At 45.3% G+C, this 18655-nt stretch overlaps 5 protein-coding genes across 9 annotated transcripts in view; 1 reads left to right on the top strand and 4 right to left on the bottom strand.

The window, feature by feature from the left end:
- Nucleotides 1–18655, bottom strand: part of LOC140353380 (uncharacterized) — a 257995-nt gene that overhangs the window by 60654 nt on the left and 178686 nt on the right. The window lies entirely within an intron of this gene.
- On the bottom strand, nt 33–2096 carry LOC140353395 (zinc transporter ZIP3-like). Of its 2 annotated transcripts, none has more exons than XM_072437943.1 (3): nt 2006–2096; nt 1194–1449; nt 33–745 (listed from the first exon to the last, which is right to left on the bottom strand). In XM_072437943.1, the coding sequence occupies exons 2-3, from the start codon at nt 1398–1400 to the stop codon at nt 38–40; spliced, it is 915 nt and encodes a 304-aa protein (XP_072294044.1). In that variant the 5' UTR covers nt 1401–1449; nt 2006–2096; the 3' UTR covers nt 33–37. The 2 variants fall into 2 exon arrangements, with proteins under 2 accessions (XP_072294044.1, XP_072294045.1); XM_072437944.1 differs by having other exon boundaries at nt 33–736.
- Nucleotides 3469–5532, bottom strand: LOC140353396 (zinc transporter ZIP3-like). 2 transcript variants are annotated; one of them, XM_072437945.1, is made up of 3 exons: nt 5442–5532; nt 4630–4885; nt 3469–4181 (listed from the first exon to the last, which is right to left on the bottom strand). In XM_072437945.1, exons 2-3 carry the CDS (start codon nt 4834–4836, stop codon nt 3474–3476), a joined length of 915 nt encoding a protein of 304 aa, XP_072294046.1. In that variant the 5' UTR covers nt 4837–4885; nt 5442–5532; the 3' UTR covers nt 3469–3473. The 2 variants fall into 2 exon arrangements, with proteins under 2 accessions (XP_072294046.1, XP_072294047.1); XM_072437946.1 differs by having other exon boundaries at nt 3469–4172.
- Nucleotides 5811–11419, bottom strand: sgta (small glutamine rich tetratricopeptide repeat co-chaperone alpha). Its single transcript, XM_072437941.1, has 11 exons — nt 11284–11419; nt 10704–10807; nt 10185–10275; nt 10006–10105; nt 9374–9478; nt 8459–8594; nt 7961–8023; nt 7845–7882; nt 7591–7737; nt 7384–7507; nt 5811–6186 (listed from the first exon to the last, which is right to left on the bottom strand). The coding sequence occupies exons 1-10, from the start codon at nt 11381–11383 to the stop codon at nt 7396–7398; spliced, it is 996 nt and encodes a 331-aa protein (XP_072294042.1). The 5' UTR covers nt 11384–11419; the 3' UTR covers nt 5811–6186; nt 7384–7395.
- The window catches only part of LOC140353385 (uncharacterized), a 143458-nt gene continuing 139331 nt past the window's right edge, over nt 14529–18655 (top strand). For 2 of the 3 annotated variants that reach the window (XM_072437928.1, XM_072437927.1), the window contains exon 1: nt 14529–14846. In XM_072437928.1, coding sequence (XP_072294029.1) covers nt 14648–14846 — 199 coding nt within the window. In that variant the 5' untranslated portion in view covers nt 14529–14647. Of the gene's footprint in view, nt 14847–15572; nt 16760–18655 lie in introns of those variants that run through there. The other variant, XM_072437926.1, reaches the window with a different exon arrangement.

Below are 18655 nucleotides of genomic sequence, written 5' to 3'. Positions count from 1 at the left end.
TATAAAAGGTTTTTGTGTTTAAGAGTGTTTGGCGCCGTCACCATTTGACCAGCACCAGTGCGGCCAGCGTCCCGTAGCCCAGGACCAGGAACAGCACTTTGAGCAGTCGGTCCCGTTTGTCCTCCAACTCCCGTGACAGAATCTCAAAGAAGGTGACGAAGAGGAAGGTGCCGGCGGCGAGCCCCTGCAGCACCACGGACGCCACGCTGCCCGCTAGCGTCTGCGCAGACCTGATGCTAATGCCCACCAGCACACCCAGCGGGATCATGAGGCTCACCGTCGCCCCGAGCTTTGCCGCGTCCCTCATCGCCAGCGAGGCCTTGGCGATGCTGACGCCAAGCGCGACGGCGGCCAGCGTCTCGTGTACGGCCACGCCCAGAAACAGGCTCCCCAACTTGGCGCCATCGTCCTGCAGCCCGAGCGCCAGCCCCTCGAAAACGGAGTGAGCGGACAGAGCCAGCACGAGGCTGATCAAACGCAGAGGCCCGGCGCCGGCCAGGTGGGCGGGGTCGAAGTGGGCGTGGCCATGGTGGCCGGAGATGAAGGGCGTGTCGTATTCGGAGTCGCTGCCCGCCTCTGAGCCGCCCGCATTGAAGGTCTCCAGGTTTATGAAAGACGGGCGCTCTTTTCTGAACGTGAGAATCGTCTGCTCCACGAAAACGGTGAGAAAGAAGCCGAGCATCATCATCGTCTCAGCCACAGGGTAATCAGATGACAAGTTCAGCTCTGAGAAGACCTGCGACACCTGCAACACGCAAGTGCACTTCAGTAACACACGCAAGTGCACTTCAGTAACACACGCAAGTGCACTTCAGTAACACACGCAAGTGCACTTCAGTAACACACGCAAGTGCACTTCAGTAACACACGCAAGTGCACTTCAGTAACACACGCAAGTGCACTTCAGTAACACACGCAAGTGCACTTCAGTAACACACGCAAGTGCAATTCAGTAACACACGCAAGTGCACTTCAGCAACACACGCAAGTTCACTTCAGCAACACACAAAAGCAGCAGTGACAGTAATAACAGCAGCATGACAGTAATAACAGCAGCATGACAGTAATAACAGCAGCAGTGACAGTAATACAGTAATAACAGCAGCAGTGACAGTAATAACAGCAGCAGTGACAGCAGCAGTGACAGTAATAACAGCAGCAGCAGTGACAGTAATAACAGCAGTAATATTGACCTTGTCTCTCACGGCCGGCAGCAGAGCATTGAAGCACGTGGCCAGGAACACGCCTCCTCCAAAGGCGTTACACATAGACAGAGGACGCCTGTACCTATGGGCTTTATCGTGGTCCACCAGCAGGAGACGCACTGGGACCAGAACTCCTCCCAGCATGAGAACAAACAGCCCCAGCATCCCCAGCAGCTTCACCCACAACAACTTCATCCTGAGGCCCCACAAACCTGCTCCGACTCCTACAGCATCACCTCCTGGTCTGGAGAGAGAAGAAGTGTCAGGGACTAAAGCAAACATCTGTGACATCTTAAATTTACCATTCAGAAAAAGAGTGGTGACCATGATAACCAGACACTAAACAAACAAACAAACAATATCCAAATCTCGGGTATGATTTGATCTGGATATGATTTCACAGGACAAACATTACAAACACATTTATGAAATATTGTAGAAAACTTCAGAACAGAATTGCAGATTGGATAGTTTTTAATTAAAAATAACATGTGTCGGCAGAGTGCTCATGTGTCGATAGTAGCTCAGTGGCTCTAACTCCAACTTGCTCTAACTTCATGTCTTGTGTTACTTCTTTGATCTTCTGCTCATCACTTCCAGTTCTGAGCTCAGATTCATTTTAATTTTGCTCAGATTTCAGCAAAGGAAAAAAAAATCAATCAAATGATTGATGCAGTGTTAGCTCAGTGTAGTTAGCTCAGTCAGTGTAGTTAGCTCAGTTAGCTTCAGGCTAAAGTGCGTCAGCACAGAGTATTTAACTGTCTGCGGTGGAAATTGACGTGTAATTGCGCTGTTTTTACCTGTCGAGTCAAACTTCGCGTTTCCTGATGAGGAGCAGGTGCAGTTTTAGACACTTCCGGGTCTTTCCATCAACAGCGTGGTGACGTACATTCCCCAATGTTTACAATGATCTTCCATTTTTAAAGTTCTGTTCATTTAAAGTAAAAACGTCTTAACACAAAATAAGTAAAATAATGGTTATAAGATGATGTAATTAATTTATATATGTTTATACATACATAAACTTCTATAGTATAAAATATGAATATATATATATTTTAGTTATAGTTTATTCTTTTACTGACCATGACATAAGTGGCCATTATGTATTTTGTAAAATGGTTCGTCCCTCACACCAGAATCAAAACACTCAGACACAGAGACAGGTGTAAAATGTTGAGATACGTTTTTATTTTCCAAACTGGACAGCTCCGCCTCTGTATTCACTCGTTCACATTCACGCTTCACTCGCACATAAACCGAGGACATTTGCAGCTCGCTCCAGACTTTGCATTCACTTTTTCCACTGTATAGTTTTTAAAGGATAACATTTAGGGTTAAATATATGCACGTTTTATCATAACTTTAGTTGTATTAAAGTGGACATTCAAAGTGCTAAACGCTGTCCCTAAAAAAACAACACAGTTTTTGGTGAGAGGCTCCTTCTTCATCTTCTCTTCATGCGGGAAATATTCAGAGATGGAAACGGCGCCCTCCAGAGTCCAAATCTGCAAGGAAACAACTGCTGCTCTGAAAAGATCCAATCTGAAAAAAATAATAAAAAAAAAAAAAACACTATTACATTTGTTGGTGAAGAGAAGTCACAAAGTAGGAACGTGCTTTGGCGTTAAAAAAGAAAATGGTAATCAGAACTGCAGCCGCGTGCGGGCTCGTCCCCACGAGCAGCACGGTTCCGCGTGTCTAAGCGCATGGATCTATCATAATATAGTGTACGGGACAAAATGAAGACGGAGAAAGACTGTTCGAGCTGACTCAGAACATGACGGAAATCTTTTGGAGACGAGAGATGCAATGCGCTCCGTCGCGCTAATAAACAAACGCACGTGTGTGTTGTATCAGTCCGCACGGAGTGCGCATGTGCACTTCCGCCTGCGTTCTCAAATCGCCGAAAAATCGTCCATTACGCCTTTAACTTTTTATCTTGACACAGTTTGTTTCATAAGTGAAGGCATGTAAATGTGTATATACTTTAATATAAAGAAAGCTGTTAATAATAATAATAATAATAACAGCACTTAAACGCTGTTATAAGGCGCCAACGAAGTATTATTTCTATTGAGACTTTTGAAACACATTTTTAACCAAATAAAGTTGTAAATCTGTGACTGAAGCGTCTAAAGAGAATATTTATGAAAGAAGAGTTTTATTAATGAAAATCTGAAGTAGTTTTTTTTTTTGACATTTTGATTAAATAATGTCCCTGTCTTTGTTATAAAAGGTTTTTGTGTTTAAGAGTGTTTGGCGCCGTCACCATTTGACCAGCACCAGTGCGGCCAGCGTCCCGTAGCCCAGGACCAGGAACAGCACTTTGAGCAGTCGGTCCCGTTTGTCCTCCAACTCCCGTGACAGAATCTCAAAGAAGGTGACGAAGAGGAAGGTGCCGGCGGCGAGCCCCTGCAGCACCACGGACGCCACGCTGCCCGCTAGCGTCTGCGCAGACCTGATGCTAATGCCCACCAGCACACCCAGCGGGATCATGAGGCTCACCGTCGCCCCGAGCTTTGCCGCGTCCCTCATCGCCAGCGAGGCCTTGGCGATGCTGACGCCAAGCGCGACGGCGGCCAGCGTCTCGTGTACGGCCACGCCCAGAAACAGGCTCCCCAACTTGGCGCCATCGTCCTGCAGCCCGAGCGCCAGCCCCTCGAAAACGGAGTGAGCGGACAGAGCCAGCACGAGGCTGATCAAACGCAGAGGCCCGGCGCCGGCCAGGTGGGCGGGGTCGAAGTGGGCGTGGCCATGGTGGCCGGAGATGAAGGGCGTGTCGTATTCGGAGTCGCTGCCCGCCTCTGAGCCGCCCGCATTGAAGGTCTCCAGGTTTATGAAAGACGGGCGCTCTTTTCTGAACGTGAGAATCGTCTGCTCCACGAAAACGGTGAGAAAGAAGCCGAGCATCATCATCGTCTCAGCCACAGGGTAATCAGATGACAAGTTCAGCTCTGAGAAGACCTGCGACACCTGCAACACGCAAGTGCACTTCAGTAACACACGCAAGTGCACTTCAGTAACACACGCAAGTGCACTTCAGTAACACACGCAAGTGCACTTCAGTAACACACGCAAGTGCACTTCAGTAACACACGCAAGTGCACTTCAGTAACACACGCAAGTGCACTTCAGTAACACACGCAAGTGCACTTCAGTAACACACGCAAGTGCAATTCAGTAACACACGCAAGTGCACTTCAGCAACACACGCAAGTTCACTTCAGCAACACACAAAAGCAGCAGTGACAGTAATAACAGCAGCATGACAGTAATAACAGCAGCATGACAGTAATAACAGCAGCAGTGACAGTAATACAGTAATAACAGCAGCAGTGACAGTAATAACAGCAGCAGTGACAGCAGCAGTGACAGTAATAACAGCAGCAGCAGTGACAGTAATAACAGCAGTAATATTGACCTTGTCTCTCACGGCCGGCAGCAGAGCATTGAAGCACGTGGCCAGGAACACGCCTCCTCCAAAGGCGTTACACATAGACAGAGGACGCCTGTACCTATGGGCTTTATCGTGGTCCACCAGCAGGAGACGCACTGGGACCAGAACTCCTCCCAGCATGAGAACAAACAGCCCCAGCATCCCCAGCAGCTTCACCCACAACAACTTCATCCTGAGGCCCCACAAACCTGCTCCGACTCCTACAGCATCACCTCCTGGTCTGGAGAGAGAAGAAGTGTCAGGGACTAAAGCAAACATCTGTGACATCTTAAATTTACCATTCAGAAAAAGAGTGGTGACCATGATAACCAGACACTAAACAAACAAACAAACAATATCCAAATCTCGGGTATGATTTGATCTGGATATGATTTCACAGGACAAACATTACAAACACATTTATGAAATATTGTAGAAAACTTCAGAACAGAATTGCAGATTGGATAGTTTTTAATTAAAAATAACATGTGTCGGCAGAGTGCTCATGTGTCGATAGTAGCTCAGTGGCTCTAACTCCAACTTGCTCTAACTTCATGTCTTGTGTTACTTCTTTGATCTTCTGCTCATCACTTCCAGTTCTGAGCTCAGATTCATTTTAATTTTGCTCAGATTTCAGCAAAGGAAAAAAAAATCAATCAAATGATTGATGCAGTGTTAGCTCAGTGTAGTTAGCTCAGTCAGTGTAGTTAGCTCAGTTAGCTTCAGGCTAAAGTGCGTCAGCACAGAGTATTTAACTGTCTGCGGTGGAAATTGACGTGTAATTGCGCTGTTTTTACCTGTCGAGTCAAACTTCGCGTTTCCTGATGAGGAGCAGGTGCAGTTTTAGACACTTCCGGGTCTTTCCATCAACAGCGTGGTGACGTACATTCCCCAATGTTTACAATGATCTTCCATTTTTAAAGTTCTGTTCATTTAAAGTAAAAACGTCTTAACACAAAATAAGTAAAATAATGGTTATAAGATGATGTAATTAATTTATATATGTTTATACATACATAAACTTCTATAGTATAAAATATGAATATATATATATTTTAGTTATAGTTTATTCTTTTACTGACCATGACATAAGTGGCCATTATGTATTTTGTAAAATGGTTCGTCCCTCACACCAGAATCAAAACACTCAGACACAGAGACAGGTGTAAAATGTTGAGATACGTTTTTATTTTCCAAACTGGACAGCTCCGCCTCTGTATTCACTCGTTCACATTCACGCTTCACTCGCACATAAACCGAGGACATTTGCAGCTCGCTCCAGACTTTGCATTCACTTTTTCCACTGTATAGTTTTTAAAGGATAACATTTAGGGTTAAATATATGCACGTTTTATCATAACTTTAGTTGTATTAAAGTGGACATTCAAAGTGCTAAACGCTGTCCCTAAAAAAACAACACAGTTTTTGGTGAGAGGCTCCTTCTTCATCTTCTCTTCATGCGGGAAATATTCAGAGATGGAAACGGCGCCCTCCAGAGTCCAAATCTGCAAGGAAACAACTGCTGCTCTGAAAAGATCCAATCTGAAAAAAATAATAAAAAAAAAAAAAACACTATTACATTTGTTGGTGAAGAGAAGTCACAAAGTAGGAACGTGCTTTGGCGTTAAAAAAGAAAATGGTAATCAGAACTCCTGTAGTTATCCTGACTCATTAAGAAGGTTGCGGGTTAGACTCCTGATCTCTTGTTCTGGCCCAGTGGTTCATATATTCATTGTAAACATTCCTTGTACATGCCAGGGGTTTGGGACATTTTCCCTTAAAGGCATAATGGACGATTTTTTTGGCCCAAGTCTTATTTCCTTGTGGCGTGGACTGCGGATTAGTCCTGCCACGTATCAATCATAAAATTCACCTACCGCTCACCTGCAGCTGCGTCCGGCTCGTCCCCATGAGAGCAGCACGTTTCCGCGTGTCTAAGCGCATTGGATCTATCATAATATAGATCCCTCAGTGTGCGGGACAAAATTAGGACAAAGAAAGATTGTTCGAGCTGACTCAGAAGAAGACGGAAATCTACGGGAGACGAGAGATGCGATCCGTTGGGCTAATAAACAAATATGTGTGTGTTGTATCAGTCCGCACGGGGGAGTGCATGTGCACTTCCGCCCGAGTTCTCAAATCGCCGAAAAATCGTCCATAACGCTTTAACAAAACAGGGTTATATATGCTAATCTGTCTTCAAGAGTAAGCCATTAAAGCCCCTCATGCTCGACGCCCACACTGGCCCTAAACAATGCACACACTGGCGCTAAACCAGGCCCACATTGGCGCTAAACCAGGCCCACATTTGCCCTAAACCAGGCCCACATTGGCCCTAAACGACGCCCACACTGCCCACACTGGTCATTTACGATGCACAGATAGGTCCTTAGCGACGCCCGCATAGGTCCTTAGCGGCGCCCGCACTGGTCCTAAACGACGCCCCGACTGGCTCTAAATGACGCCCACACTGGTCATTAACGAGGCTCAGATCGGTCCTTAGTGACGCCCGCACTGGTTCTTAACGACACCCACATTGGCCCTAAACGACGCCCACAATGGTCCTAAACGACGCCCACACTGGCCCTAAACGACACCCACACCGGTCCTAAACGCTGGATTTGTTGCAGTTCTGCGAGATGCTCTTCTGACGCGCTTCACGATCACAGAGCAGCAGTAGATGTGACGGCACAAAAGACTCGACGGCCGTGATGATCCCGTCGCTGTGCTTGATTTCACCTGTCGTGGATGTCACGGCTGCTCCTCGTTGCCTGCGCTGGGCGTTCGGTTTCGGATTTGGCTCCTCAACTGTTCGATGAGTTCAGGATTCTGCTGTTGCATCTGTTGTGCAAACTGCTGCCCCCTGGAGAAGAGCAACAGGCTTCGATGAGTTTGATGAGAAGATGTCTGACAAAAACTCAGCAATATCTCGCCGAGTGCACTCACGCGTGGATGAGTCCGCTCAGGTCGCCCGTTGAAGCCGACGCAGCAGCTGCAGCAGGTCCAGGTCCAGGTCCAGGTACGGGTCCGGGTCCAGGCACGGGCCCGGGCCCGGGTCCTCCTCCCATCGCTCCAGACATCATCCCCGACATCCTGAAGGAAACGAGCAGGTTTTACAGAGATCCAGGAGTGTCCACAATGCAGCTCCAGAAGAGAATACAAAATACATTTATTGATTGAACTGATGAGACGTGACTCACAGCTGCTGAACCTGAGGATTGTTCATCAAAGTCGATGCCTGAGGAAATTATACAAATTAGACTTTTTTAAAATATGGTGGGCGGGACATGGGGCGGGATGCGGGGGCGGGGCTTACCATGTTCATGAAGCCCGGGTTACTCAGGAGTCCTGCCAAGTCGACTCCTCCCATCCCTGCCGTCTGAAGAAACAGAAAGAGTCATGTTTCAAACACTGGCAGTCGTTAAACTTAAACTCAGATTATGAGCAGGTTTTTGCAGTTTAAAGATGATTAAAATGACATGTAAACATCAGATGAATGAACTTTGCCACTGATGGAGAAGAAGACGCCTCAGAGCTCTTTTAGCAGTGGAAGGTCAGGACGTTTGTAACCCACAATCCACATCTCTCTGTTCCTCACTGCTCCTCACACCTCCTCTGCTCCTCACTGCTCCTCACACTGCCTCACAGCTCCTCTGCTCCTCACTGCTTCTCACAAGCTCCTCTCTGCTCTTTTCCATCAGTGACAGACTCCATTCTCCAATCACAGCACAGGATCTGCAGATTGAGATGTTTGACCTGCTCCAGCTTCAACACTACAGGGAAACAAGAGAATGGGAGGGCATCTGGCACTGACCGGGCTGGACGTGTCCATCTTGTCCTCAGCGATCTTCAGATTTGCCTTGTAGGTCTCGTTGTCAGGGTCGAGCTCCAGAGCCTTCTTGTAGTAGCCCACGGCCTCTGTGTGTTTGTTCAGACTCGCCAAAGCTAAACTGCACAGGAGAAAGACCATGAGACACCATGTGAGACCATGAGAGACCATGAGAGACCATGAGAGACCATGAGAGACCATGAGAGACCATGAGAGACCATGAGAGACCATGAGAGGCCGCTAGAGGCCATGAGAGGCCATGAGAGGCCGTGAGAGACCATGAGAGACCATCTAAGACCAAAATGTGCTTTCACTCTGAGGGCCATATTTTGCCCCAGATCTTAGCCTTGGTCATGGGGCGGTTCCAGGTCAGGCTCCTTCCAGGCTTTTAGATAGCCGTCCGTCTTCCCGTATTTTGGACGGGGTATTTTAAAATGTGGACGGGCATGTTTGAGTGCAGGGACGGACATTTTATTAATAAATCTTAGAAAAAATTGAATATTATCATTAAATCGGGCCGGGAAGCATTTGACAATAGTCCGCCATTACAGTTGACTGTTTACAGGTGCAAATTTGCATGCAGCGCGCTGATTGATGGCCGACATTTGTGTGCTTGGCTCTGATTGGCTGCCGAGCTGTGGTCCGGAGAATGCCAAAGCTACTCATTTTTTCGCCTGTACCCCCGGACTAAATTATTTGGATGGGATTTTTCCAAACCTATCTTAAAGCCTGGTTCTGATCTGCCTCAGATCCGGTTCAGACTCGGTTCAGTCCCGGCTCAGACCCGACTCCAGACCCGGCTCAGTCCCGGCTCAGTCCCGGTTCAGTCCCGGTACAGACCCGGTACAGACCCAGCTCAGTCCTGGTTCAGATCCGACTCAGTCCCGGCTCAGTTCTTACCCCATGCGTCCGTACGCTTTGCTGTACTTGGGGTCGATGTGGATGGCCTGTTCACAGTCTTGTACTGCTCCAGCATAGTTCCCCAGTTTACTGAGTGCAGCCGCTCTGAACATATACATACAAATATACTTTACTGCCACGTACACAAATATACTTTACACTTACACAAATATACTTCACTGCCACATACACAAATATACTTTACTGCCACATACACAAATATACTTTACTGCCACGTACAAATATACTTTACTGCCACATACACATATATTGTGGCCCTCAGAGGTAACCGTTGTTGTGATTTTGGGCCTTACAAAAATAAATTTATTTGATTTGATATACTTTACTGCCACATACACACATATACTTTACTGCCACATACACAAATACACTTTACTGCCACGTACACAAATAAACTTTACTGCCACGTAGACAAATATACTTTACTGCCACATACACACATACTTTACTGCCACATACACAAATATACTTTACTGCCACATACACAAATATACTTTACTGCCACGTACACAAATATACTTTACTGCCACATACACAAATATACTTTACTGACACATACACAAACATACTTTACTGCCACATACACACATACTTTCAGGGGGGTGTCTCACCTGTTGCAGAAGTACACTGCATTCTGAGGGTTGAGGGCGATGGCCTGGGAGTAAAACTCCACTGCGGCTGAATAATTCTCCACCTTCATCTGTTCATTTCCTAAAAAAAACATGCAAAAGTTCAAACTAAAAACACTTGACAACAGGAAAGATGATCGTGCTTCTGGAGGATCGTGTACCTTCAGTTTTGAGCTCCTCGGCCTCCGCTCTCTGTTCATCGCTCCAACAGTTCGGGCTGGAGTTGTTGTTGGCCTGAGACTGAGCTGGGAACTGCACAAAGCAAATGCAATTAACTGTATTAGTATGATTTTTACGAGTTTATTAGGTCGTTATGATGTAAACGTTGTAACCACGGGCTCATTCCATAGTCCCACATTCACTCTCACACAAGCTCCTATACCACCTACAGGACACTGGGGGTAACGCTGGAAAGGGTTTCTGCAGCAATCAGCATTCAGTACAAACCCAGCGAGAAAATATTTTATATCATTATCAGATTTACAACTGCAGACTTGAAAAATATGAATTCTTAACGTATTTAAAAAAAAAAAAAAATCTTAGTGTATTTATATAGCACTTTTCCTCATTCCAGGCAATATGGTGTATAACTGTGTTAAAAGTTAGATATAAGAGACTATTTCCTAAAACAACATGCTCATTTATGTTTGCAGAGGAAACGTAAGCGTGGCTCAGCTCACTTTGGTGGTGGCGGCGTTGAAGATTTCAGGTAGCGTCAGGGGAACTGCCAGACTCTGGTCGTCAGTGGAGATCTCGTACGCCGTCTCCAAACACTGCACCGCCACTGAACACAACATGGACAAAGAGCAAGAGTTTATCCTCCACCAGAGCAGACAGGCGGAGGCCGGGACCTCCCAAAGATAACTAGGGTGGTCATTAACGACTATTCCAGTAGTCATGTGATTATTTGTATGTATAATATAGGACTGTAGTCAACTGAAGACTTAAAGAAAGACTAGAGCCCCATTGGCCTAGGTTAGTACTATATACATTTTCACCAAATAAATAAAAAACTAAAATATATTGCGAAGACTATATATATATATATATATCCCTAGTTTCTCCCCATCATCCTGACCAAGTTCTGGGGATGGGCCCCAGGTTTCTGTCGGGACGTCCCACTGGCACTGAAGGAGGGGGAGGACAAAAGACCCAACAGGCACAATAAATGCTAATCTAATCTATTTATTGGCTTTGAAGTGGTCTTCATGATAATTGTTAATCCTAATCTTCCTCAGGTCACATGACGGCAGGTCTCACCCTCGAGGCTTTCCTTGGCGTCTGATGTCAGAGTTCCCGAGCGCAGCTGGTCGTGGAGGAACTGTAGGATGGAGAAGGCCAAGCGCTTTGTGTCCGACATGATCACAGCTGAAGGGCTCCGTGTGGGGTCAAGGGTCGAGCTCAGGTGAGGGAGACCTGAGGGGACACGGGAGAGAACATGAGAATTTTGTCTCTGAGGCAGAGTCCGTCATGAATAAACGGTCAGTAGTTTGTACTAAAGCAGCATCATACAAACTAACAAAACACACAAATCTCTAAATATGAACACGTTTAAGAGTTCGGGCAGTTTGGGTTTGGCTTTAAGGTTTTATAGCGCCACCACATTTCGATTCAGTCTCACAACCTTAACATCAGGTCTGCCTCACGTGCTAAAGGTAGAATATAATGACCGAGCATTTTGAACTGGCATAAAAAAATACTTCTCTGGACACAATAATCCACAATAAATGTATCTTTGGAGATCACTCCTGACCACGGGAAACACCCATTACCAAAGAATGGATGACACAATCTGCACTAACGAAGCCTGGACCGACATCGTAACAGAAATACAAAAGATGAAAAAGAAAAAAAAAATCTGACTTTGGACTAGATGATTCCTCCCTGATCAAATCTCCTTCTTCTTTGGTGTTTTATGGCGGTTGGTGTTACATTACCAACCGACTTTATTCCAGAGCTGACATCTTCTTTGGTGCTTCCGCTGTACATCTTAAACTTTATTCTTTAGGCTTTATTCTTCTTCTTCTTCTTCTTCTTTGGTGTTTTATGGCGGCTGGTATCCAAGTGTTACGTTACAGCCAGGCTTTATTCTTTAGGCTTTATTCTTTAGGCTTGCGCGTCTTGCAGACTCGCGCCACACTGCCCATTATTCCACTATCTTCAAAGCTCAAGTTAAAAGCACATGAAGCATAAAAGTGGATTGGAATGCATGTCCATCATCACTCATCATCGTCGTCGTCGTCGTCGTCGTCGTCGTCGTCGTCATCATCATCATCATCATCAGCGTTTTATAGCGGTTTGTATCCAAGCGTTACATTACCGCCCCCTACTGTAGCTGTACATCTTAGAGGGAGGACGTCCCTCTAAGATGTAGGTGGCAGTAATGTAATACTTGGATACAACTGCCATAAAACAAAAGCACCATCTGGATATACTCCCCCCCTCTTTTTCTTTCTCTTTTTTAAAATGGTACAGCGTAAAGCACATACTTTGAAGACGTAAAACTACAGAAGACGTACGACTGCAGAAGATGTACGACTGCAGAAGACGTACGACTGCAGAAGACGTACGACTGCAGAAGACGTACGACTGCAGAAGACGTACGACTGCAGAAGACGTACGACTGCAGAAGACGTGCGACTGCAGAGGACGCACGACTGCAGAAGACGTACAATTACTGACGCACGACTGCAGAAGACGCACGACTGCAGAAGACGCACGACTACTGACGTACAACTACAGAAGAAGCACGACTGCAGAAGACGTACTACAGAAGACGCACGACTGCAGAAGACGCACGACTGCAGAAGACGCACGACTGCAGAAGACGTATGACTGCAGAAGACGTACGACTGCAGAAGACGTACGACTGCAGAAGACGACAACTGCAGAAGACGTACGACAACTGCAGAAGACGTACGACAACTGCAGAAGACGTACGCCTGCAGAAGACGTACGACTGCAGAAGACGTACGACTGCAGAAGACGCACGACTGCAGAAGACGCACGACTGCAGAAGACGCACGACTGCAGAAGACGTATGACTGCAGAAGACGACAACTGCAGAAGACGTACGACAACTGCAGAAGACGTACGCCTGCAGAAGACGTACGACTGCAGAAGACGTACAACTGCAGAAGACGTACAACTACAGTAGGTGACGGTAAATGCACCTTTTCAGTTGACTGACATCCGCCATTAAAAGTAACACAACAACAACAACAACAACAACAAACCCTCTACTGGACACTCCACAAACTACAAATGCATGTAAACATCAATTGAACTGAAATGACAGCAAAGACCAAACGGGTTCTACAGAGTCTTTTGTACACTGACCATGTTCTATGTTTGAATTCTTTATCAAAATAATAAGAATAATCTCGCAGTAATGACGATGCCCAGAAATGAGTCTGAAGGTGTTAGACCAGCGACTCCAGTGGGTTCAGTCCCAGCTTTAGACTGGACCAGACCTAAACTCACACCTGGAACAGAAGTGGCAAAAAAAATTGGTCCGAAAAGGCAACTTGAGTCCATTCATTCGTAGACGTTTATTGAAATTGAAAAAGTTGAAAGATTGAACAACCAATATTAGTAATAATGACTGAAAATGTTTTTTCAGCTATATTCTTTTTTTATTATTTATTTTCCCCCGTGCTTTTATTTGATCATAGTTTATATTTTACAATCATTAAGTGTTGCACCACATCGGCTGTTTGTGACACTTTCAGTCTAAATTGTATTAAATTGTTCTTTTACTTGACAATTTATTAAAAATCCTTCAATAATTTCAGTGCAATCAGAGTCCAAAACGAAAACAGATATTATTAAATCTGTCCAACAAGACTAAGAACAATGACATATTTTCCCTAGAACAAACACAAAACCTTTTAGAAGTAAATAAAGAGTGTCCAAAGGGTCACAATGACATCTGCCTCGGTACCATTTATTTACAGGTGAAAAGTACAAAGGCCCGTGATTGTAGTTGTTCCTCAGACTCTGCATTTGTTATTCGTGTCGTGAATAATCCCTTAGTTTTATTTGCACGTTTAATTAGAACAAGGCCAGATTAGTTTGGTCACAGTTCGGAAAAGAAGCCCTGGCATGACGTGTTTCCAGCACGATGCTAAATGCTAACGCGCTAACTGTTGTTTTACTATTTCATCCGCGTTACAAACTTTCCAGTAATCACAGGGCGTGGGCAGTAACTGCGTGAAGGGCTCAACCTACCCGCTGTCTTTGGTTATAGATTCCCAAATGTACCGAAAAGCGAAAAGCAGAGGCCAGTTAGCCACTTTCTTGCTTTGCTCTTCGGAATCTTCTAGCTACTTAGCTTTAGTCGCACGAGTGTTACGTCACAAAAGACGCGACAAGTCTAGCGCGCCAGCTGGTTTGTTTTTGTTGTAGTTTTTTGTGGCTAAAGTTGTATTATGTGTGATATTATACAGCAGCAAGTGGAAATAAGAAGCATATAATGTTGTTTTGTGCGTTCTAAATACGGGCGTGTAAAAATATTTGAAGTTAATTGGGAGAAAACAACAACTGGGCGCAGCATTTGGTTGCTTTGCTAAGCTAACAGAGAAACGTCCAGGTCTGGCGTTTGTGCCAAAGACAAGTAGTTAAAATGTGTGAAAGGAGTTTGGCGCTGAGAGCTCTGGTGAACGCGCGTCTGACTGCGGCTGCGGAAGAGATCTTTGCGCTGGTTGAAAGAACAATAGCGGAGTATGAGGAGGAACTGTGTCGCTCCAAAGAGGAGAACCAGAGGAACCAGCAGCTCCTGGACTCGGTTCTGAGCCCGCAGCTCCGGCTCCACAGAGCAGAAGGTCAGTAACATAAAGTTACTTCTGTGTAAATGAATTAATATGTGAATCACTCTCTTGTCTGTTTATAAATGTTATAGCATTAACATATGAGCAGAAGTGTAAAGTAACAAATACTAAAGTGACTGTAACTTCATTTAATCAGAAGAAGGTTTATTGCCATTGTCAGTGGGAAAAAAAAGTAGTCCATGCTGTGATCCGTGTAATGTCCAATCACCTGCACGTTTGCCCTCAGTGGAATGAAAACAGCGGCCAGAATGAATGAGGCAAACTCACAGGGAGAGCATAATGGTTTTAGTTAATGAAGAGATATTCCATAGTAGGAGAGCAGTGTTTGGAGATCACAGTCACATCCGAACACCAGGCGTTGTTTATGAAGAAACAAACACGACGACGAGATCCCCTTGTCTGTTGAGAGCAGCTGGAATCCTCCAGATGCACCACGGCGCATCGTCTCCCTGAAGCACATAACGGGTGATGAAAAGTCTCTGTTCCGTCTCATCAGCAGAGGGATAGGGTAGCTCACCAGTCCACGCGGAAATGAGCGAGATTTCCTTTAACCTCGCTCAGATTTCTACTGTCGACAGCCATGTAATTGCATTCAACTACATTAAAAAACATAAATAGTAGTTACAGCACATATATATCATCTTATGGATATTTTGATACACATAATGCTGAAAATTCAACCAGAATGTATAATTTCAATGATCTTTTTCTGTTTGACAGATGTGACGATCAAATCCAGGAGTCCCAACAACACTCCGCCATCTCTCTGTGTTTCAGACAAACCAGAAGAAAACCCAACTAAAAGGTTGGACCTTACAGTTGTTCAGGTGAAGAGTGAGGACCTGGAGGAGGAGCAATCGTCAGAGCTGCAGCAGATTCTGAGCACGATAAGTGACAATGATACTGACAAACATGCAGATAAAATATACGAAGAACCAAAACAAGAGCAGAGTTCTACAGATTTTAACTTTGATCATCAGAAGCAAAATGGTTACTCAACTGACAATAGTGAAGACTGGGGAGAAACAACCAGTTCAGCCAAACGCATGAAGACAGAATATGGAGACGACATCAGAGAGAGTTATGAACAAATGATAATCGACCATAACTTTTCAATGAACAGAATAAGAGAACACCGATGTATGATCTGTGGGAAGGTGTTTACAGGCCGTTCACTTTTGAAGAGACACTCTGTGGTTCACACTGGGGAGAAACCTTTCAGTTGTCCAGTTTGTAACAAAGGCTTTTCACAGAACGCTCACCTGAAGGTTCACATGTGCTCGCACACAGGAATCATGCCGTATCAGTGTTCTCTCTGCGGCAGAGGATTCACTCGCAGGGACTATTTCCTCAAGCACATGGGGACGCACAAGCGGCCTGCAGGGCCTCTGAATGACCGAAGGGCTGGGCCACTGAACGACCGAAGGGTTGGGCCTCTGAACGACCGAAGGGTTGGGCCTCTGAACGACCGAAGGGTTGGGCCTTTGAACGACCAAAGGGTTTGGCCTCTGAACGACCGAAGGGTTGGGCCTCTGAGCGACCGAAGGGTTGGGCCTCTGAGCGACCGAAGGGTTGGGCCTCTGAGCGACCGAAGGGTTGGGCCTCTGAGCGACCGAAGGGTTGGGCCTCTGAACGACCGAAGGGTTGTGCCACACTTTCAGAAGCTGCAGGAGAAGATGGTTGAGAACGACTCGCATGGATCACACGGCCCGCATGGCTCGCACGGCGCGCACGGCGCGCACGGCTCGGGGTCAAATGCAGACCGTCCGTGTCTCTTCAGCTGCTCCTTCTGTCTACAAAGCTTTCTCAGTAAAGACGATGTTGAAAACCACATGAAGATCCACACAGAAGATGACACAGGCAATCGAGTCTCAGACGTTTTTACACCGTGAAAACAAAGTCCTTGTTGTCCAGTTGCGTGTTCTCTTAAGTCCTTGCACCGAATTGCCTACTACAGCTTGTAATATTGTGCATATTTATTTACATCTATATTTTCATTATATATACACAACTGTTACATAAAGTATATCAGAAACGGGTCACAACCTGAGAGGTGAAGAAACCACACACTTCTGTCAGGTTTAGGCCCGTTTATGATCTCAAGACTTAAATTCAGAATATGTGAAGTGTCCTTCTGCTCCGTCATCATCGTGGAGCAGAATTCACCCACTCATTGGCCATGGGCTGTAAAACAAATCTAGATCTAAAATATAACTCTATTTAATTACAAAAATGAAAAGACAATAATTAATATTCATGACAAAAAGTAACTAATCAGAAGCAGCAGTGCAAGAAACACAACAAAGAGTTTGTCAAAACTACAGGATGAGTTACAGTTAGGAAGTGCAATGTCTCAAAAGAATTACACAAGTAGATGTTAGTCATGGTGAGTACATGTGACAGTGTCAGTGTAGTCCCTCATTTGTCCAGCAGGGTTCCATTGTAGAGAATTATACAGTTGATTTAGGTGAGTTCCTTTGTTTCTGATGCGTTGAGCTGCAAGTTGCGGAGCTGGCACCAGGGGGCGACACCTACTCACGATAATGACGTTCATCAGTGTCAGAAATAAGTCCAATTGCTGTTGCGTTGTTGGCATATTTGAGGGCGGATACAGGATTGTGAGTACATGTCGGGGCGTTGGTGTAGAGTGAGAACAGCCAGGGGGAGAGGACACACCCCTGAGGGACACCGGTGCACAGGGTCCTTCAGGCGAGAACGATGTCTTCAAACGATTTCAAAATGACAGACGTTTGAGACAAGTTACAGCCACAGAATACGAAGCCAAAATAAATAACAAAACACGTTCACTGGGAGGAGACGTTACAAAAAATATATCATCACTATTCATGAAAAAACGAAACATTTCAACTCTCATCCGAGAGTCATTCTCAATCTGGGAATCAAGACCGGGAACTCGGATATTTATCCTACTCTGAACAGGCCCACTGGGCGGAGCTTCCTGATAAAATGTTTTATTGGTTTCACCAGAAACTAGCCCTCTTTGTTTTCTATCAGCATCATATTGTCCCTGGCTCACTCTCTCTCCTCCTGTGTAACTGATTAGCATCTGAATTTCAACCTTCCACTTGTTTCTAATGGAATCTTGAAACCCCGGAGAGGTCGACGCCCACGGCATTCGGATGCTAATCAGTTACTCAGGAGGAGAGAGAGTGAGTCAGGGACAATAGGAGGCTTATAGCCCATTAAAGGACTGATTGAAAGCAAAAGCAAAAGAAAAAACACCTTTTATCAGGAGGTCCCGCCCGGTGGGCCTACTCGGAGTAGGATAAATATCTGAGTTCCCGGTCTTGATTGGCAGATTGAGAATGACTCTCGGATGAGAGTCGAAACGTTTTGCTTTTCCTAAACTAAAGACCTGATGAAACAACTGAATTTTTTTCTACAATGACAGAATAAATGTGAGTCAATTTAATCAAGTAAATGTGACCGAGTAGAGACTTCCTACATCTGTTCTTTTCTCTAAACAAATGAGTCGTGTATGAGATTCCACAAAATACTCAAGGCAATAAATATCAATACTGTATTGATATTGTGGGCTGCTGTATCACTAAATTAATGACGATACGTTTGATATTTGTATATTGTGTTCACGCACTCCTAAATAGGGATGTAACTGTATCCAAATCTCACTGCGCAGTATTTATTGCGATATTTTAGAGACTTTGAAAAATTAAAAAAAATATTGTTCTTTCTCTCCTTCCTTTGACGTCACAGGCTTTTAGTGTGAATCATTAGTGTCGTGGAACTGAACTGAAACATAAAAGTGCCTCGCAACAGCTCTT

The sequence above is a fragment of the Eucyclogobius newberryi genome, unplaced genomic scaffold (genome assembly GCF_026437365.1).
Source record: "Eucyclogobius newberryi isolate DKJ021-1_F unplaced genomic scaffold, fEucNew1.0.hap1 SCAF_9, whole genome shotgun sequence".
In the NCBI taxonomy this organism is placed as follows: Eukaryota; Metazoa; Chordata; class Actinopteri; order Gobiiformes; family Gobiidae; genus Eucyclogobius; species Eucyclogobius newberryi.
This window is presented reverse-complemented; position numbering and strand designations above follow the sequence as displayed.